At 40.0% G+C, this 21,969-nt stretch overlaps 1 protein-coding gene across 3 annotated transcripts; it reads left to right on the forward strand.

Annotated features, from left to right (window-relative positions):
• The first annotated feature begins 775 nt into the window (after positions 1-775).
• Positions 776-20,186, forward strand: RHBDL2 (rhomboid like 2). Of its 3 annotated transcripts, XM_067533793.1 has the most exons (9): positions 776-1,290; positions 4,104-4,357; positions 5,920-6,068; positions 8,388-8,500; positions 9,888-9,988; positions 12,117-12,177; positions 12,740-12,801; positions 18,177-18,202; positions 18,828-19,013. In XM_067533793.1, exons 2-9 carry the CDS (start codon positions 4,148-4,150, stop codon positions 18,859-18,861), a joined length of 756 nt encoding a protein of 251 aa, XP_067389894.1. In that variant the 5' UTR covers positions 776-1,290; positions 4,104-4,147; the 3' UTR covers positions 18,862-19,013. The 3 variants fall into 3 exon arrangements, with proteins under 3 accessions (XP_067389894.1, XP_067389893.1, XP_067389895.1); XM_067533792.1 differs by lacking the exon at positions 18,177-18,202 and having other exon boundaries at positions 18,828-20,186; XM_067533794.1 differs by having other exon boundaries at positions 18,177-18,959.
• The last annotated feature ends 1,783 nt before the right edge of the window (positions 20,187-21,969 follow it).

Here is a 21,969-nt window from a genome sequence, read left to right on the forward strand (position 1 = left end):
AACCTAATCCTAACCCTACCCCAACCCCCACCCTGACCCTCACCTAACCCTAATCCTAAACCCTCACCCTAACCCCCTACCCTAAACCCTGACCCTAATCTACCCTAACCCTCACCCCTAACCCGACCCACCCCGACCCTCACCCTAACCTAACTTTAACCCTCACCCCACCCCCCCGACACCTGCCCCTATTGTGGCGTGAGAGAGACCCTGGCGCACGTCTATCTTGGGTGCGCCAGGCTTCAGCCCCTGTTCCGGCTCCTCCAGGACCTCCTGCTGAGGTTCTGGCTGCACTTCTCCCCGCACCTGTTCCTTTATGCACAGCCCAGCCTTGGCCCCACGAAGTCGCAGGACCTCCTAGTCCACCTCCTCTTGTCCCTGGCCAAACTGGCTAGCTACAAGACCAGGGAGAGGAGACTGGCGGGGAGGAGGGGGCACCCTGCAACGGCGGGGCCTGCTTCCCTTCCCTTCCCTTGCGCACTCCCGCATCCGGGCAGAGCTCTTCCGGGCAGCCTCCGCTGGCTCCCGCGACACCTTCCGGGCACAGTGGGCGCATCTGGGGCTCTCTGCTCGGCGCCCCCTGCCGGTGCACGTGGTTTAACCCTGTCCCCCCCACGCCCCTGCCTGTGTTTTCATTGGCGGTCCCAAGCACCGGGCTGGGGTCGGTGGCTCCGCCCCTCAGGCTGGGGGCGGGGCCTGAAGCGGTGGGCGGGCGCCCTTCCGGGTTCGCAAATAGGCAGCAGCGGACGGGAGTTACCCAAGCGACCCACACACTGGCGGGACTCCCCGCGAGCTCTCTGCTCCGCTTCCGCGCCTCTCCCCTGCCCTGCGCCCCGGGCTCGCCGCAGCGCTAGGCCGCTCCGAAGACGGTCCTCGTGCGTTGACTTCTGGATCGACTGAGCGGGGCTTTTCTGACCGCTCAGTCGATGCAGAGCAATCGATCTGACGGCGCCTGGCGCCCTGGGCGTGCAGCTCGGAGGGGCCGGACGTGCGAGGCTCGCCTGCAGCCGGGCAGTCTTAGGGGGCCGGAGGCAGCCGCCGGCCCAGAGGATGACGTCGCTGAGAGAGGCTCCTCCTGGGGCTGGCAGGACGGGGAGCGGCCTCTGGGCTCTGAAGAGCAGAGAGGGGAAGGGTTGGCGCAGAGACTGGGCGAGGAGCTCCTCCCCGTCTCCCTCCCGCGCTCCAGACCGGACACTGCAGCGCCGAGCGCGGAGCCGCCAGGTGGGCTGGAGCCGGGTCTCGGGGCCGCCGTCCGCTGTGAGGAGGGGGCTGGAGCAGGGAAGCGCTGAGGTGAGTCCCTGACCCTGGTGCAGATAGCTTGGAGCCTTGCTCCCACGGGGCGCCCTGAAGTGTCGCTCAGCCTGGAATCCTGCGAGCAGGGCTGGACTTGACGTGTGCTAGCTGCACTTCGGCCAGCTTTCACCTAAAAACTCTCCAGAACGCTTTGTGGAGAAAGCGGCGCAAGCCTTTGAGGGGACGGTCTCTGGCAGGCTCCTACCTTCGGGGCCGAGCATCAGCCTCTAGCTGCGGAGATGCGAGTTTGGAGCAGTCACTCGGGGGCGTTTAGTGTCTCTCTGAAAACGACGCTTGCACCAGAGAGCTGATCTACGGGTGTGCCTTGGGACTGAAGAACATTCCTCTGAAGTGGTAATTTCACAGTGTTTCCAGTCTAAATATATCCTCTCAGCCTGTACGGCCACAGAGAGCTTGTTGAAGTTAGTGAGCTGTAATTACAGGGGCTAGTACTCTAAAAGACTGTCGGCTTTCCAGGGTCTTGCAGTTGCTTTTGTTCCGTGCCAGTACCACAAAGGGATTCGGCTGGCAACGTAAAACTTTTTCTGTTACATAGTTTTCTAGAGGAGAAACCCATAACAACCAGTAACATAGCCTAGAAAAACTAACACTGGTTTTGATGACAGAAGAGAGAAGTCAGTGGAGAGTTTTCTTATTTTTTTAAAAACATTGGCTATAAAGAGAATATTTTCTTAAATGAGCATCTCAAAGAATATGGGAGTGGGGGAAAGCTTTACACTAGAGACAGCTATCTGAGAACACATTTAAAAATACCTTATGCTTGGAGCTATATGTCTGTTTACCATCTATTTCCCACAAGCTAAACCAAGCTGGGATAGCCAGTACTTTGAAGCAAGTTCTCTTAAGGTCATCTGGGTACTGTAAGAAGTGTGTTTTAGTATATCAGTGGTCGTCATTCATGGTTGGAGTTACTACTGAAGTAAAATTTTTGCTTTGGCTAAAGGTTGCTTTGTGGGTAGGGCACCTTTATTTAAAAAAAAAAAAAAAAAAAAGAGAGAGAGAGACAGAGAAGTAAGCCTGAGCCTCTTACAGCTATAGCCTTAGGAGAAAGAAGGAACATTCTGATAACTAATATAGTTTTCCAATGTACCAGCTGGGCACCGCCATTTCAGCTCTTCCTTCTGTTCTTGCCCACACATTATCAGCAGAAGACATCCTTATTAGGGTAGAGACCTTCTAGTAAAGAAGGTGTAATTGATGTTTCTGTTGTGCTTTGTTATAGTGTTTGTCTTTAATAATAGAAAAAACTCCAAATATAAGAAATTATTTTCTGGAACGTTCTTTTCATGTGATTGGTTTCTTCTTGGATCAAGGTCAGGACAAAAATGTTTGCAAAATCAGGGACAGCTGAGAAGCATGTCTGAGATAAATTGTATGGAAAACCACTTCTATCTGCAAGTTACACTGAACTACAGCTAAATAAAGGGACACCGTCAACTTAAATCACACTTGTTTGATGTTTTTAACTACTAGTGTTACAAGTAACACTAAAATGACAATCTAAACATTTATAGAGATGTTTTCTTTTTAAAATTTATTTACATTGTGCATCTGACCCTTTTGTATAATAACTTTTACTTTCTCATCCCCCCCCAGAGTGTCTTTCACACATCAGCTGGAGAGAAGTATTTTGTGACTGTAAAACCATAAAATTGAGAGAGATACTTGGGGGAAGGGTGTAACACCTGAAACTACATTTTAATTGACTACATTTTAAGCTGGCTGTGCCCATCTAAGCAATCTTTGTATTTCTGTCTAAGAGAAAAGAAATCTACATTGTGTATCTGAAAAACAGAAAGGGCCAGACCTACAGTGGCAGAACCTAAGTTATGGGACCCCAGAGACCCCAATAACCTTGCTGCAATGACACTAGCTGACTACAGTCCTGACTCCAGCAGAGGTCAGAAGCTGGCTGGCTTAGCCTATGTGAGGGGAGGGGAGGTCAGGCCAGGTACTTGATTCAGTGCATTTCCAGGCATTATCCTACGGAGCCAAAAATAAAGCTGCTTCCTTTATAAAATCATGACTTGTGTGGAGAAAGTAAATAAGGAAGTACGGGTCACCAAATGAAATTAATGGGCAGCAAGTTTAAAATGAACAAAAGGAAGCATTTCTTCAGACAATGCACAGTCAACCTGTGGAACTCTTTGTCAGAGGATGTTGTGAAGGCTAAGACTATGATGGCGTTCAAAAAAGAACTGGATAAGTTCATGGAGGATAGGTCCATCAGTGGTTATTAGCCGGATGGGCAGGGATTGCTGTTTGTCAAAACCTAGGAATGGGTGATGTGATGGATCACTTGATGATAACCTGTTCTGTTCATTCCCTCTGAAGCACCTGGCCACTGTTGGAAGACAAGATACTGGGCTAGATGGACCATTGGTCTGACCCAGTGTGGCCATTCTTATTTTCTTATGTCATTGAACGGGCTATTAAGGAACTCATGGTGGTTTATTTTCCCAAAAATAGAGATTTTTAGCCCTGTAATCTTAGCCGAAGTCAATTTTAAGTAGTTGTATTGTGCTTACTTTAAATTCCTCTGTAATGTTACCTGGACACTAGAGTCTTCAGTTCTGTCATAACTGTTGTGTAGTGTTGCTTCGTGCTGTTAAACAGTGGGTGGAGTGGTTGGTAAAGTTTGTAAAGTGATTTGGGGAATCTTTCTGGATGAAAGGTGATGTGTAAATTTGTCGTCATAATGCTAGAGATTATTCTTATAAAATTTACCACTCATCTGAATGTTGAGCTGATTATATGTAAAATAATAGTCTATATGTTTTATGGAACAGATTGTTGAACTTCCTAAATATTTGGCCATTTCCAAGTAAGTAACATGGAGCTGGAGAGGATGAACACAGATAAATCTGGTGAGGCGGAAGAAAAGGAAAACAGTGAAAGAAACACTAGAGTTTGTACTAGCTGTGACAAGATCCATGAGTCCATTTCAAAATGGATGCTTCCTGAAAATGCCAGAGAAACCTACCTGGAAAGAGCAAACTGTATCCCTCCTCCCCTCTTCATCATTTCCATTACTATAGCTGAGGTAAGGGTACTTATTTGGTAACATTATAAATATTTGCACTTGTCTTGCATCTGATGCTCTTATTTCACAGGAACAGCAGTCAAACTATGGGATTAGATTATACAAATTGAAGTTGTTTCACTTTAGAGTCACAGGCTTCTTATCTGTTGTTCAGCGTTATGATCATAAAACATACTAAATTTTGGAGCATTTTTAACTTCTTGATTATCTTCCATTTTGTAACTTCTTTCTCATTCATTGACATATGAAGCCCATATTACACATAGCACACCATTAAAACACCCTATTTTTCAGTTCCTTGTAAATATGGCAAATTTTAATATTCAGGCTGAAATCTTCCATCCCTAGTTTCTGTCTGATGTTGAATTTTTAAAAAATATTTAAGCAAAAATGGTTCAGCCTCAGCCTTTTCTGAGAATGAGCTTAGTGGGGAAATAAACCCTTTTGCAAATATTTTCTTCTGACTTGAAATTTGGCAGGGGATGGTTCATATATGGCCAAATTGTTCATAGAATTAGGACACTTTATGTGCCTCTGAAAATCACTATCGGCACAAACATAGCAGAACTTGTTCTGCACTTGCTGTTTAAGTTTCTGAAAAATCCTAAACTGAACTGCATGTGCTCCCAAATCTTGATGACCTGGCTGTCCTCCCCAGTCAAAATATCCTTTGACCAAGGGAAGGTACACTGGGCTGTGAGCAAAGGAGTTTTACTCTTGTTTCTTCCATTGATTGATTGATAATTGTCTGTGTCAACAAGACCTCATGTCCCTAGCAAGTATTATTCACCCATTTTATATGTGAAGTAACTAAGCAACTTAGATGTTTCACAAGGTCGCTTCTATCAGAGCTGCTGATAAAACAAAGATCTCTGATATGGCAGACTTCTGTCTCAGCTACTTAATCCAACGTCACACTGAAAGTATAGGGCAAATTGTTTCTTGGTTATGATACCCCAAGAATCCTGACTTGTTCTTCTGGGGTCTAGCAAATATATGATGGAATTTCTTTATTTTTTTCAATTTTCTTTTCTCGAAGTCCAATGTTTATATTTCCTGTGTGAAAAGAATGTTTCAGTTGGAAAACCAGGCACCCAAACATTAGAAAATGCTGGGGCTGAGGTTGCATGTGCAACCTTAACTCTGCCCCTTTGTGCACACTGATTAGGTTTCAGTTTCCATTATCACAAATTCCTTGTTCTACAGTGCTGCTCCATTATTCAGATCCTGATTCAGCAGAACGCTTAATCATATGCTCAAGATCCCTTGAAGTCAATTAAAGAACATGCACAGTAGCAAGAACCACCTAAAATCTGGTGTTTCCTAATTTGAGTGCCTGATTTTGCACCTCTACCATTCTTGTCATTTCCAGTGTGTGTTCCGACCATTATACAGGGTAATAGTTGTATGTTAATGAAATTATGCATTTCTGTACATAGAAGGTTTGAAATCTGCCATGAGACAAGTATGTATCAAGAATTTTTGGATTATTAGAGAGAATTGTTCATATTTCATTATTTTAAATTGTTGTAGAAGTTCTTAAAGTCTCTCATTGTTTCTAGCTGGCTGTATTCATTTATTATGCTGTTTGGAAGCCCCAGAAACAGTGGATCACGCTGGATACAGGTGTCTGGAACAGTCCCTTTATTTATAGGCCTGACAAGAGGGAAGAAGCTTGGAGATTCATTTCTTATATGCTAGTGCATGCTGGGTAAGCAATGTAACAATGGACTCTACAAACAGGTTTTTCAAAGAAACCAAAAGGAGTTAGGTGTCACTCCATTAGGCTCCTCTGAAAATATCAGCCTATGTCAACAATTTCTGTATTCATTTAGGAAAATGGAAGATTTTACCATGTAAGATTTGTAATAATCATGTGGTCAGGACCCTAGTCTTAAGACTTGTCTGGAGAATGGTGCTTTCGGGCACCATACTGGGGCAATAGGATCTGCATCATGGTAGGTTGTCCCCTTAATGGTCGTGGTGCCTAATTGTGAGCCCACCTCAGTCACATGGCATGGTCCTTCTAATGTTTTGAGAGGTTTTAATGTAGGCTGAGACCTAAGAAATAAGAAGTATTTATGGAGAGGAAGCAGTCCCAGGAATAAGTAGTGTTTGGGAGAAAGTCTGTTACTATTTCTTTAAGGGCCCTGGACCAGGAGCCTTGCAGAAGGGGCAGGGCAATGCTCCCCTCTCACCCTGCTAACTGGGGATGAAGTTAAAGAAGGGGACTAGTATGCTGCCTCCTCCCGATAGCGAAGCAGACAACAACAGGAGAGCGCTGCCTGCTGAACTCTTGGAGCCTCAGGACTAATTGGGATAAGGGGCCAGTTGAAAGTGGCTAAGGCTCTACAGCTGGCCTAAATTATAATCCATCTGAAAGGAGGAGAGGGGGAGGCTGCTGTTTTAAGGAGGGAAATTTGGAAATACCACCCAGCTCTAGGAAGAGGGCTGGGATCTCCTGAATGGGAGCAAAAAGCTTATAGGAACTCTTACATGGACCCACAGTGGGCATGAAGTTCAACTCAGACACGAGTTACACACTGTAGGTGATACGCTTTTTAAAATAACCTGTTATAGGTAATTAATTGAAATAACCTCAGCTGGTGCTGGAGGCAATGCACCTAAAGGGCCACAAAGGGGGCCGTGTTCAAAGGCAGCTGCCTACAACAGGGTCAGTAATGACAAGAGTGCCACCTAGTGAACTGTCACTACCACTTCCTGCAGCAGTGAGGTGTCTTACTCTCCATTTCCAATTCTGACCTAACTTGTCAGTGTTTAGTTTCTGAGATCAGCACAAGGTAGTATAGATAGCATGACAGTAGTATGTGTTTTAATCCTACCTGAAAAGGTACAGAAAAGGGCAACAAAAATGATTAAAGGCAAGGAACTGCTTTCGTATGAGGAGCAATTAAACAGACTGGGACTGTTCAGCTTTGAAAAGAGATGACTAAGGGGGGATATGATAGAAGTGTAAAAAATCATGAATAGTGTAGAGAAAGTGAAACATGACAGGGTAAATAACACTTTCTTAAACACAAAAACTAGGGGGTCACCCTGTAAAATTAATAGGCAACATCTTTAAAACAAACATAAGAAAGTGTGCGTTGTGTGAAGAAGTAATCACCATGTGGAACTCATTGCTCGGGGCCAAAAGTACAACTGGGTTTAAAAAAAGAATTATCTAAGTTCATGGAGGATAGGTCCATCAGTGATTATTAGCCAAAATAGTCAAGGACACAACCCCGTTCTCTGGGTGTCCCTAAACTTCTGACTGCCAGAAGCTGGGATTGGATAACGGGATAGATCACTAGGTAATTGTCATGATTTGTTCATTCCTTCTGATGCATCTGGCACTGGCCTGTCAGAAGACAGGATATTGGGCTCGATCAGTGGTCCCCAAGCTTTCCCTCTTGTGCCCCCTTCTTACCAGTAATAGAATGTGTCTGTGCCCACCCCCCCGCCCCAGGCGGGAAGCAGAGCTGCGGGGGGCCACATCCAGGAGCAAGGGGCTGGAGGCAGGCAGCCCATAGTGGGGGCTGGGAGCAGTGCTGCAAATGGAGTGGGGCTGAAGCAGAGCTGGGGCCAGGGAGGGGCTAGGCGGGGCTCCTCCCCGCAATGGGGGCCTGCCACACACCCCCACACACCCCTAGATTTTCCTCTGTGCTCCCCTAGGAGGATACGCCCCAGAGTTTGTGAACCTCTGGTCTAGATGGAGCATTGGTCTGACCCAGTATGGCCATGTTTTACCTTTTTTCTTTGAGACCTGTTCTTTGTAACTTGTGGTCCAGTTCTGCCTTTCCACCCCCAAAAAAGTAAGGCTTATTTTGAGTTATTTGATGATATAATTTACAACAGCTTTTATTTCACCACATTAACTTTTTAAACAGTTACTTTGGCTATAGAAATAAAGCATGCCCAGGATGTTAGTGTGACTTTTTTTTTATGTATTAGCTATAGTTTGAGAGAATTTTACATGTTTGTTAATTCAAGTTTTGATATTTACATATCAATATGTTTTGCCTTGCAGCATTCAACACATTTTAGGAAATCTCTTTCTGCAACTTATTTTGGGGATCCCCTTAGAAATGGTTCATAAAGGGCATCGGGTTAGTCTGGTGTATCTCGCAGGAGTAATTGGAGGTCAGTGCATAATGGGATATAAATAAGCTTAAATGAAGAACTATCTGTTTCAGAAAATGAATGTATATTATTGCCACGTCCCCTTTCCTCAACAGGGCAATCAAAGTTGTTGGTATACTGGTTTGTGTAATATACCCAGTTTTCTTGATGCAGAGAATGTCTGGACTCTAACCTTTTACCGTGTGTTAACATACTAGAAAACAACCCTATGTTCCACTCTGCTCCAGTGCGATGTTTCTTTCCACTTTATAGCCATTCCCCTTTCCAATTTTTTAATGCGTTAATTCATCCGTACAGAAATATAAACTCATACCAAGTGCTACAGGACAGTATTTTACTATTAACATCTTTGAAATGGATAAGTACATTGAATTAATTCTCAATGAGAATAGTAAACTGCTTTTACTATTCTGCATTCTAAAGTCTACTGTGTATGGATTAAAGAAAAATAGGCAAAGATAGCGCTCCTGTAAAAGCACATCTTAAAGTTGCCATCTTCAGTCGGTTCCCTGACACTAGTGCTGTTAATCCTAAATAAAATTAAATTTAAAAAGCAACAGCATTACAAAGGAACAATCTGCAGTGCCTTACTCCATCACCAGGAAAACAAGACTTGTCTCCCTACTGCTCCTAGTTCTAGGTATAATGTTTGGTTACTACTTCTGGTTCTTGTTTTGATACTTCCCTATTGTAGATCTGCTCATGTTGTACTGTATATGGATACGTGTGATATCTGCCACCCATCACTGTCCAAAAAAAAAAAGAGGGGATAACAAATTAAGCTCCCTAGAATGGGATATTTCTAATTATGTAAATATGTAAGCAGTTGCGCAGTATATATTGTGACTCAAATATAACTCAGAGTATCTTATTAAATACAAAACTTGATCAGAAGTCAGTCATTGCTCCTGCAAGCAGATGCATTGTGTCCATATACGCAAGTAGTGAATTTGTACCTTTAGCTATAAATCAGGCCCCTCTAAGATTTCAAGCAAATCTGAGGCCCTTTACCCTAATGTTTTTACTTACGAAGGATTTAAGGCTGCTTAAACCCTATTGTAATATAAAACATGCATATTAACAAATAAAACATGATTTATAAATAAAACTTTTTATTGACAAGTTCCTATTGCAGAAAGGTAAAACAATTCCTTTCTTGGAGGCATTATAAAATGTTGAGTTTAGTCCGATGGCAGTTAGTGGAAAAATTCTCAAGCCTCTGTAGGCCTTTTTTTCTTCCTGTTTTCTTTCCCTAGTTTCTAATATTTCTGTCAATCTCCTGTAATTTCAATTGTGTTCTTTAGCTTCTATTGATGTAGGCCGCAAAAAATGACAACTTTAAAATGACACTAGGATTCTAGTCCTAAGAACATTTCTGTCTTTTCAGGTTCCTTGGCTAGCTCAGTCTGTGATCCCCTCCAGGCTCTTGTAGGGGCTTCAGGAGGAGTCTATGCTCTCATTGGAGGATACTTTATGAATGTTTTAGTGGTAAGGAAACAATCTGAAATGCACAGAAAACACAGATTCTTTGTGGATCTTTGTTCACTTTTGGGTCAATCTTATTTGTGTAAATAAGATATTCAAATTTTTTTCAGCAAAGAGGAATAATTAAGGAAAATGCAACTCCAACATACATATATTGTGAACAAACCCTGTCTGTCCTTGAGAAATTAAAGCTTCACAGATGCTTTTTGTGCTATTAAAAGAGGAAAAATTGAATTTAGCAATTGACCTCATTTTTCAGCCAAAGTGCCATTGCACTGTAGAAATGGCCATTTGTGATCCCATCTAGTGCAGTATTCTGTCTTAGCTAGTGGCCAAAATCAGATACTTCAGAGGTACAAGAAACCCATAGAGGAAAATTACAGAATAAGTTGCGGGGGGGGAAATATCCTAAACCCCAGGGCTTCAGTTAGAACTTGGCTAATGCCCTGAAGCATGAGGGTTTATATACCCTTTTTCAAAATAATTTTGGGTATATATTCATATAAATGTCTAATAATTTAATTAATCTCATTTTGGTGCAGTAGTTCAACTCAACAGGAATCGTAAACCTTTATTTTGGGAAGCTTTCATGTCTATCTCCCACAAATATCAAAAAACAATACAAACCCCAGCTTAATCAAACTTGCAATCTAACATAAAACCTCAGTGACCTCAATATTGTTTAGCCAGAATAACTTCCCAAATACTTGGAATGTGTGACAATCAGATGTGCTGGTCTCTCAGAATAATTGATGTAAAAGTTCATGAATTCACTGTTAAGGTTTTGCATTGGAATGTAATTTTTATGAAGCTGGGGGTACATACTGATTTTGGTGTCTGTGGGAGATGGAAGAGAAAGCCATATGGAATGTTGGGGAGCATTATTACTAGTGTTTTAGTCAAAACAAAACTGGAAAGGATTGCACAGAAAGGAAACTTATTTCCTTTCCTTTAAGATTTCAGATGAAGTATCCTGCTACAACTTTAACTGTAACTAAACATATTTTTGCTTGCTAATTAAGGTCTTGACTTCAGTGATCTCTAGTGTCAGACTGTATATTGTGTGGCTTTTTAAAAAAATGATTTAGTTTAATCAATTATCGAAAGAGGGCCGTATTCTTTTAATTCTCTTTCCCCTCTCCCCCAGTCTCTGTGCCGCACAGCAGACAGATGATGCGGTGTCTAGTTTGGTCCTTCTCTCCAAGGCTAAAAGCAACCATTTGACTTTAGAGAGATTGGAAGGGTTACTGAGGGGTAGAAAAGGAAGCTAGTGCCAGCCCGTTCTGGACGTTACTGTTGTCTGATCTATGCAAAAAAACTCATTGATGTGAGTTGTGTGCAGTACATAGACCTTAGCTTGCACATCCTTTCGCTTGAATCCTGTGAAATGCAAACCAAGAGACGCTACTGTTAGCTTGGCAGATTGTGCTGAAATGAATCAGGTCAATAGAAAACTATGTTCAGAAATAAGAGACACAAATGTTTTGTTGTTAATTGAAATGTTTCATTTTAAAACTTAGAATAAAATGCCAATTATCTTACAGGATACGCACAATAAAACATTTGATAAACATTAGTTCATGGAAAAAATCAGTTCTTTAGCAAATCTTTTTTTTTTTTTTAAGTTCAGTCAGCAGTAAAACCTTTCCTTTCTGTGTGATCACAGGCAGTATGAATTATAAATGATATATTAAACAGTTCACATCACCAAACTTTTCAAGGAAACAGAAGGGATCTGGTTCAACATATAGCATTAAATCTGCACCACTGAAGACATGAGAGGCCCTAAAGAAAATTGGTATCCCTTGTGTAGGGCAAAAACTTTGTTCTGATGGATAATCATTCTTAAGGGGGGGGGGTTTGAGGTTGAGAACCGCTGGTCTAGTGGATTAAACTCCTTGTTGGAGCTTGGGCATGCCACTTTCCCTTTCTGTGCCTCAGTTTCGTGATTGGTAAAATGTGGAGAATGATACTGATTCTTCTCTGTAAAAAGCAATCACAAGGCATGAAAGATGTTCTAAAAATGTAGGGAGTTACTGAGTGTGTATTAATACACCTAAATTGACTGTTTTGTGTGTGTATGGCATGTGTATAATTATATAGCTTAATTGTATCTTTTTTCCTCTCCAAGAACTTCAGAGAAATGATTCCTTTGTTTGGAGTCTTCAGATTGATCTTCATCGTGATTATAGGTAATTTTGACCCTACCTAGTATGTATGTGAGGATAGAAACTATACAAGACACACAATATTAAACTGTACAAAGATGAATGCCCACTTGGAGTCCAAAATACCAATAATCAGGGAGGTATCAGTTGTATATTATTCAGTTTTCTAGAAACACAAAGTAAATGTAAATTGGGGTTTAGTTAAATTATAATTAAAACAGATCTGAGCCTTATACTATGTAGTGTTTCTTTGCACTTTTACACAGGTAGTAAGTAGTATTTAGTGCCAAAGCTGTGTATGGTGCTTTATAAAACTCTAGCTAAATTTTGCTCTGTTAGAAGGGTGATACTGAAGTCAATAGGAGTTAGAATCTTGTGGCTGAGAGCAGAATTTGGTCAGATCCTTATCTCACTAGCTGCTGCATTTCACTCCAAAAATGACTGCTTCAGTTGTGGGTGAAGTGATCTCTTTGTAGGTGCCACTAGAAGACATGCCATGTTGTAACTTACACTCATTATTTGGATTTGTTTCTGAAATGTCTCGTCAATTTGAATGAACAGTCCTATGATAATTGTGTTTTCTTAGTTGGAACAGATATGGGATTTGCTCTGTACAGAAGATTTATAGCTCCTGTGAATGGGCCTCAAGTAAGTGTATTCTTCACTAAAATAGCTTGGATAAATTGTAACCAATACTCTACTAGACCTCAGATAATACTTCAATACTAAGTATTAGAATTTAGTAGAAAAATAGAGTTTTAAGTAGTGAAAGATTATGGTGATTCCTGTTGCACCAAGAAACAAAATGGCACATAGTCCCAACTATACATACAAAATGATGTGGTCCAAACTAGCTGTTACCACTCAAGAAAGAGATCTTGGAGTCACTGTGGATAGTTCTCTGTAAACATCTGCTCAATATGCAGTGGCAGTCAAAAAAGCTAATAGAATGTTAGGAACCATTAGGAAAGGGATAGATAATAAGACAGAAAATGTCATAATGCCATTATATAAATCCATGGTATGCTCACATATTGAATACCGCCTGATGTTCTGGTTGGCCCAACTCAAAAAAAGCTATATTAGAAATGGAAAAGGTAAAGAGAAGGGCAACAAAAATGATTATAGGTATGGAATACCTTTCACATGAGAAGAGATTAAAAACACTGGGATTGTTCAGTTTGGAAAAGAGATGGTAAGGGAGGCTATGATAAGAGGCCCATAAAACCATGAATGCTATGGAGAAAGTGAATAGGAAAGTGTTATTTATCTCTTCACATAACAAGAACCAAGGCTCACCCAATGAAATTAATAGGGACCAACTTTAAAACAAATATAAGGAAGTACTTCTTCACACAACATGCAGTCAACCTGTGTAACTTATTTCTAGTGGATGTTGTGAAGGCCAAAATTATAACTGGGTTAAAAAAAGAATTAGTAAATTCATGGAAGATCGGTCCAACGATGGCTATTAGCCAAGATGATCATGAACTCAACCCCATGCTCTGGGTATCCCTAACCCTTTGACTGCCAGAAGCTGGGACCGGATGTCAGGGGATGGATCACTCCATAATTGCCCTGTTCTGTTCATTCTCTCTGAAGCAATTGGCAGCGGCCACTGTCAGAAGACAGGATACTGGGCTAGATGGACCATTGGTCTGACCCAGTGTGGCCGTTCTTATGAGAGAAAATAAGCTGGTTTTTTCATAGAGTGATAAATTCTAAAGCCAGAAAGGACCATTGTGATCATCTAACCTGACTTCCTGTATAACACAGGCCAGAGAACTTCCCCAGAATAATTGCTAGAGGACATCTTTTTTTAGAAAAACATCCAATCTTAAATTTAAATACTTTCAGTGATGAAAAATCCATCATAACTTTTTGTAAAGTGCTGCAATAGTGAATTACCTTATGTTAAAAAATTTACACCTTATTTCCAGTTTGAATTCGTCTAGATTCAACTTCCAGCTATTGGATCATGTTTCTCTGATAGATTGAAGAGCCCATTATTAAATATTTATTCCCCATGTAAATACTTCAGACTGTAATCAGATCACTCCTTAACCTTCTATTTGAGCTCCTTCATGTCTACTTTAACAGTCTATCACTATGGGGCTTGTTTTCTAATCCTTTAATCATTCTTGTGGCTCTTCTTTGAACCCTCTCCATTTAGTGACATCCTTCTTAAATTGTGGACACTAGACCTGGATAATATTCCAGCAGCGGTTGGGCCAATGCTGAATAGAGAAGTAAAACAACCTCTCTACTTCTATTCGAGATTTCCCTGTTTATTCATACAAAGATCACATTAGCTCTTTTGGCCACATTAGCTCTTTTAGTCACACTGGGAACTCCTGTTCAGCTGATTATCCACCATTACTCCCAAATCTTTTTCAGAGTCAGTGTTTCCTAGGTGTGTACATTTATATTTACCCGTATTAAAACACACATTGTTTACTTGTGCCCAGTTTACCAAGTGGTCCAAGCCATGCTAAGTGTGTGACCTATCTTAATAATTTACCACTTCCCCAACTTGTATGTCATCTGCAAACTTTATCAGTGATTTTATTTTCTCCCAGGTCATTGATAAAAATGTTAAATTGTATAGGACCAAGAAATAATTCCTGAGGGATCCCCCTGGAAACAGACCCGCTTAATGATGATTCCCCATTTACAATTACATTTTGAGTCCTATCAGCTAGCCAGTTTTTAGTCCCTTGAATGTATGTCATGTTAATTCTATATCTTTCTAGTCTATGTCTATGAATAGTAGGTCAACACTATTGCCTTTATCAACCAAACTTATAATCTCATGGAAAAAAAGAAATCATAATTCTTTATTAACTGAGTCCCATATCAGCCACTCTATTATCTTGACTGGGATGGATGTTAGGCTGACAGGCCTATAATTACCCAGGTTATCGTGTTTACCCTTTTTAAAAATTGGCACATTACCTTTTTCCCAGTCTTCTGGAACTTCCCTGGTGTGCTCCAAGACTTATTGAAAATCAACATCAACGGTCCAGCAAACTCCTCAGCTGGCTTTGTTATAACCTTGTATACAAGACCTGCTGATTTAAAAATGTCTAATGTCAGTAGCTTCTGTTTAATATTTCCAGAGATACTAATGGAATGGAAAGACTATTACCATCACCATATGATGGGACTGTATCATCTGTTTTTTCCCCAAATACAGAACAGCAGTATTTATTGAACGCCTCTGCCTTTTCTGTATTATTATTAATTCTATCATTTCCACCTAGTACTGGACCAATACCATTGTCAGGATTTTTTTGTTCCTAATATATTTTTAAAATTCCTTCTTACTGTCCTTAATGCTGGCCATAGATTTCTCAGTGTGTCCCTTACTAATTTTCTACAGTTCCTAACATCTGATTTATATTCATTACTGTCAACTTCCCATTTCTTCCATTTGTTATATTTTTTTATAACTGCCTTCACTTCCCTTCTAAACCAGAAGCCTGCTTCCTCAAGTGTGGGATTGTGACTTTTGGGGCATCCAGTTAGGTGTTTTTAGATGATTCCCGGTTATCATTCACATTTTTCTGATTAAATTCTTCCTCCCAGCTGACTTGGCTCATAAAAGTTGAAGATACATTTGTTAACTTAAATATTGTATAGGCACCCAGACCTGTGATGGGTGCTTATTATATATCTATACATTGAAATAAGCTGTTACCTATGTCTGAGACAAAGATTTTTGTTAAATTTAAAGACAGCTTTCCTTGTAGAAGCTGTATCCTGCAGTGAAACAGGCTACATATTTAATAAAATACCATCTTTATGGAAAACAGTATTGCATGTAGTAATGTACTTGTTTAGTAATTCACCCAGGTAACTTACTACTGATTAAAATAACTACAGATCTATGTGAAACTCACAGTAAATAAAAAAAGACTTGTATCCCTTGCTGTCCATTGCTTAATCACAATGGGCATGCTAAGGGAAATATAGTTGTGTTTAAGAATTAGTGTGTATTTGAGCATGGACAGCATGCTCAGCTTCTTTAAGAAATAAGGGCAGACAAGGGCATTGTCCTTGAGCTATTTAAATTGTAATAAATAGAACTGTTCCCATAAATAACTTCTTATGAAAGATGGTATGGGAATGAAGGGGTATAGTGAAAGAGAGGATGAAGGAGTGGTAAATCAGGTCAGGAATACTGTTCCATGAATATAGGGCCACCTGTTATAAAGCAGGAAGGAAATTAGGAGGTGTCTAGGCATGCATCTTGAGCACAGGCCTGGGGAACAATGGAAGAGGTAGCAAGGAGGGAGCCCAGAAGGGAGGAGCCTGGAAAACAGACACGGAGTTTGAATTTAATGTTGAAGGTGAGGAAATCACTAAGGGACTTAAAGAAGGGACAGATGTGGTAGGAGCAGTGGTGATTTTTACAGAATACTTTGGAATAAGTGAAGGGTTTGAGAGATGAGGTCAGAAAGGCTGCCATAGTGAAGTGAGATTTCAATGACTTGGACAAAGGTTTGGAATGTGGGAATAGAGAAACAGGTGAATTTGAAGATGCTGAAGAGACAAAATTGGAAGGATTTATTGACAGCATTCATGTTGGAGAAGAGACGAGGAGTTGAAAGCCACACTGAGCTTAACTCTTTGAGGACAGGAAGGATTGTGGTAGTGCCCTCAGTGATGGAAGGAAGACAAAGTTCAATTTTCTTCACTTTTGAGTTCAAGTTGGTTGCAATAGGAAATATTGGAGAGACAGATGGGGATGGTGTGACTGAATGGAGGTGGGGAGGTTGATGTGAAACCCATCAGCATAGAGGTGATGGGTTACATTCCCACAGGGATAATATCCAAAGGAGAAGGTGGCCAGTGAAAAAGACCTGAGGGACATTGTCAGAGAACCTGAGGGAGGAGGCGGAGACATGAAGGAATAATTGGTGGTTGGATAAAAAGCAGAGTTACAGAAGCCTCTGGAGGAATTATAGGACATGGAAGATCTTAAAACACCTAGTTGAAAGGTATTAGAATAGTTATTGAGAAATATTTTATTTCAGTATTTTTTTTATAAAAATAAGTAGTGACACTTGAATTGGGTTGACATTGATTCCTTTCAGTGACCCAAAAATGTTCAGATGTAGACTTCTTATTGTGCAAGAACTTCATTGGGGCAGAATGGACTACTGTACTTTCACCCCTACAGACCTAAACTGAAATCCTGATTAAACCAAAGATATTTATTGATCTCAACCTTGCCCTTAAGTTATTTGGGGCAGGGATGCTTTATATTTTCCCTATTATGTAGCTCAATTTAAACTAATAACTTAGTGTGCTATATGTGAAAATCTTTGTCTCAGGTGTCACTGAAAATTCACAATTCAATAAGAGCATGGACTACGTTAAATCAGTTATTTCTGATTTGAATAGCTGCATTTCAGTTATAGACACTGTTATTTACATCATAAAACTAACTCGCAATTTAGGATTAGCAAACTCTGCTAGACACAGCGAGCTTGTTGGGGTCAACATTGAGTGACAACATACATATACTCCACACACACTTGAAGCTAGCACGACAACTGCTTGCTCCGATGTCTCTCTTGCCAGCTACATTAATCCCTTATTTCCTTAAGTACTACATTAATCTATGTACTTTAAAACTCAATTTGTAGTGATTAGTCAGTGCTACAGGAATATTATCAAACTAAATCTGTATTTTGGACTATAGCATCTTAAAATTATATGGCTGGAAATCTCTTCTATTATAAGAATAATCAAAATCTCTTTCTAAGAAGTAGAGTCTTTTCCTGCTGGACCCCAGTACCTGGCTGCACAAACAGCAGAGGGAGCATGAATTAATACACTATTCCTGAAGCTTTCTTTAATAATCAATTATTCTGATAAGGAAGTAAACATGGCATAGCAGATCATTTGTAGCCATCCGGATGATGCAAGAAAAAGTGTGTGGTGGGTGTGTATTTCATGATACATTCTTCTCAGTTCTATCTAATATATCTAATTCTCTTCTCTCTTCCATCTAGGTTTTCATATTTCACTCATCACTGTGGTAACTGAATGCTTTACATCTGTAACTTTCCTGCTCATCCTGAATATTTTAGTGTATCACCTGCAGCTATGCCACCTTATACTGTGACTTTTCATCTCTCAAGTTAAGCAGGGTTGGGCTTGGTCACACTCTAAACTGGAGGCTTCCAAGGAATTCCTACATACTGTGCACACTGACTTTTGGTGAATCAGTAGGAAACCATGTTCCTGTGGAGTCAGTTCTGAAGGAATGTCCAAGCATGACATTAGGGAATGCTAGGCATGCCATATTTGGATGAGGCATAAAACTATCATCAAAGATGTCACAACTCTCTTCATAAAAGGATATCTATATTCTAGCCAAATTCCCAGCTTTGAATAATTCCATTCTGCCTCATTAGATTCATGCCTGCAGTTTAAATCTGATATGTAGCTGTACACTATTAAACAGCTACTGCTTTCCATCAGAGTAGCGACATTTAAATATTCAATGATCCCTACATATCTTTTACCCATCTCACAGATGTGTCAAAGCTAAAGTAATATTTATAAGCGCTTTCAAATCCTTCGCTTAATATTGTTCTAGAAATGCTGGTGTTCCTCAGTATTAAAATGTAACTTAACAATTTACTTCTTTTTCTCTCAAGGTGTCCTTTGTGGCTCACATTGCTGGTGGCCTAGCTGGGATGTCAATTGGTTATGTCATTTTCAGCTGTTTTGATAAGAACTTTATAAAAGATCCAAGATTTTGGATCTCCATTGTTGCTTTTTTAGTCTTTCTGGTGTTTGCTGTATTTTTCAACATCTTTCTTTCACCAGCGAACTAAACTGCACTACCCACAAAAGAAATACTTAAATCATCAGGAAGATTCCATAAATGTTGCCTTTTTAAATAATGGCTGTGTACAGGCTTTATTTTTTAAAACATTAAACCATCATTTTGATGGCTCCTATCTCAGAAATTAAATATAGTTATTCAAATACAGCCTTTTAAAAATATGTAACCTTTTCTATTTTATATTGTTTTCTATACTGTTAAATTAAATAAACTTCAAGGGTTCGTGGTAGCTTTAGAATAACTTGTGCAGCTTTTGTGACAATTCAATAATATTAATTGGGGAGAAATTACTTCTTCCAATACCAGTTTTCTGACCTCAAAACAAACAGAAAATTGTTAATCAGCAAAATAAAGAATTTTTGTAAAGAAAAAAGTTATGTGAGATTTTTACAGTTGAATAGCAATTGTGATGTTTCTTGATCTTTGTCACTTATAATCAAAGCCTCAGGTACTTGGCCACAGACCTTAAGTCCAGTTTGCTGCAATGTCTCTAGATTCTGTGACATTCTGCTGCAGCAGACTGGAAATTCTGTGGCAGCTCCATTCATTAAAAAAATACAGATTTTACATGAATGACAACTTATTCTATATTGGGTAAGGTTCAGGATTTCTTGCACTTCTTCTGAAGTAACCGCTAGTGGCTATTGTTAGAAACAGGATATAAAACTTGATGGTCTACTGATCTTATCCAGTATTGCAGGTTTTATGTGCCAATAAAATATGGACATGAACACAGATACTGTTGTGCTGATAGTATTTATCTTTATATTAAACTTTATTTTACATTGTGCAGTCTTCAGTGTGCTGCACCGTTGTATATTGATAGTGCTGCACATTGCTAGAAGTTTGATATTTTGGCTGCTTGGTTTTCACATCTGAGGAGGCATGAAAGCTGGTTTGTGTTGATGGAACAGGAACATTCTCTAGATGTTTCTGCTAAAGTTATCAGAAGTGAAAGTTGTTGACATCTTACTTGCCATTATGATCCAGACTTGATGTCCTAATTTTTACAACCTGAGGGTTACAAACACTTAACAGAAGTCTAGAGTCTGGAACAATGGTTGGGCAAAAATTGGGTTACACAATACATTCCATGCAGTCTTGCAAAATGTGGCTCTACTTCTAACTGAGGAAAAGCAGTTTTGTGCTTTTGTGATTACAAATTAAAACATGCTTAAACAGATAATGGTTTTCATTGTAACTTGATTTTGACTTAATCAGGACTCATCTGATTTAGGGATTCCCTGTGTTCTGAATTTCTCTCTTCAAACCTTAGACTTTTCTCTAATCTATTGAAGATGAGTAGTTTACATACCTACAGCTGATATAGACTGACCATTGTCCAAGAATTGTGACTTACCCATTTGATGCTGAGATCACCCCTCTTCCATGCTTTAATTATTTTCTATTGGTAAAGATGTGATTCTACATTTTGGTGACTTGACTTTGTACAGTTACTGGACCAAATTCCTAAATAATTTGCACACAGTCTATTCTGTAATTTTCTTAGAGAACTTACTCATTTAATGAGTGCAAAGTATATAAATGCTACCTGCTTTCTTTATTGTGGCTCTTTTTCACAGAAAGAGGAAACATGAAGAGTAGTCAAATCTTTGCTAACTAGTAAACTCTGTGTGGAAGAAAAATGGATCTTTTGAATGATCTGAAGGACAAGCCTAATTTTTGCAAACAGTGCTTATGTAAGCAGAAGCACAGAAATGTTCACTACCAATCAGCAGTTACCTCAGGCTTCCTGAACTGATCTAAAAATAAGTGGGGGGGGGGGGGGGGGGAGCAGGAAGAATGTGGTACCTCTAGCTTTATAAGTGTTTACACTCTATCTACATTCATACCCAGCAAGAGTTATATTTTTAAATGTTAATTGCAAATTTACCAGAACAGTTTATAATTATTTATGGCCCTAACTTACATCAAAGAAAGTGACAGGAATGAGCCTACATGTAAGAAAACTCATACATCCTCTGGGGATATTTGTTCTATTTATTTAGATGGTCATTGTAGGTCAGACAAATTACAGTAGAAAATACAAATCAATACTGTCTATAAAGCACATACTATTGATGAATAAGAAGCTCTTGGTTTGAGGAGTATTTTTGCATGAGGAAAATGTGATTTATAGTTTTTAATGTTAAATTGTTTGATAAAGTTAAAGTTTTTATATTAAAAAGTTAAAAACGGACTAAGGTGGTTTGGGCTTGCAAACCAAATACAAAGTTTTCCATCTCTAGGTCACTAGCTCATTAGTACCTAAGGGTTAAATTTTGGCAAGAGAATCACACAGACGCACACGTGCACCCACACGCAGAGAAATGTGAGCCAATGTAAAAGAGGTTAAAATTAGATACCAGTTGATGTATCATGAAGCTGCAGATGTGACTATCTCCTTGTTCCCTTGCTTATTTATAGCTTCAAAAAGTTGAATGTGTAGAAGAAAGAAGGTAAAGTAGCATAAATGTATCTTGGATGCATCTCAAAAAGGGTGCCCCTCACCTGAATAAAAGGTACATAGTTTAACAGTGAATTATATAGGCCAATAGATCACTTGTTAGATGTTGATCACCTGGGTGAGGGCTGACAGCAATTTTGCCATAAATCTACACTCTTCCCTGCATATGTCTTGACATTTCTGTCAACTGCTATTTTCTATTGAGTCACAACACGGCTCCAAGAGCTTAATCTTCATGTTTGTTATAAAGAAAAGGCGCCTCTGCCTTTGTGCTGAACTAAATCGATTCTTTACTCAGTGAGTCTAGGTAGCGCACACACACACACACACACACACACACACACACACCCCACTACATCCTTCATGGTCAGGAACACTCATTTCCCAGTTTGGGCCTTGACATCTCCATGCTGTTTCTACATACCACTTCCATTATTTTATTCCTAGGTGGATATCATGTTCAGGGAAGTTACTTTTCTAGTGT

The sequence above is a fragment of the Emydura macquarii genome, unplaced genomic scaffold (assembly GCF_026122565.2).
Source record: "Emydura macquarii macquarii isolate MOO-44397 ecotype Brisbane River unplaced genomic scaffold, CSIRO-AGI_Emac_v2 contig_3348, whole genome shotgun sequence".
In the NCBI taxonomy this organism is placed as follows: domain Eukaryota; kingdom Metazoa; phylum Chordata; order Testudines; family Chelidae; genus Emydura; species Emydura macquarii.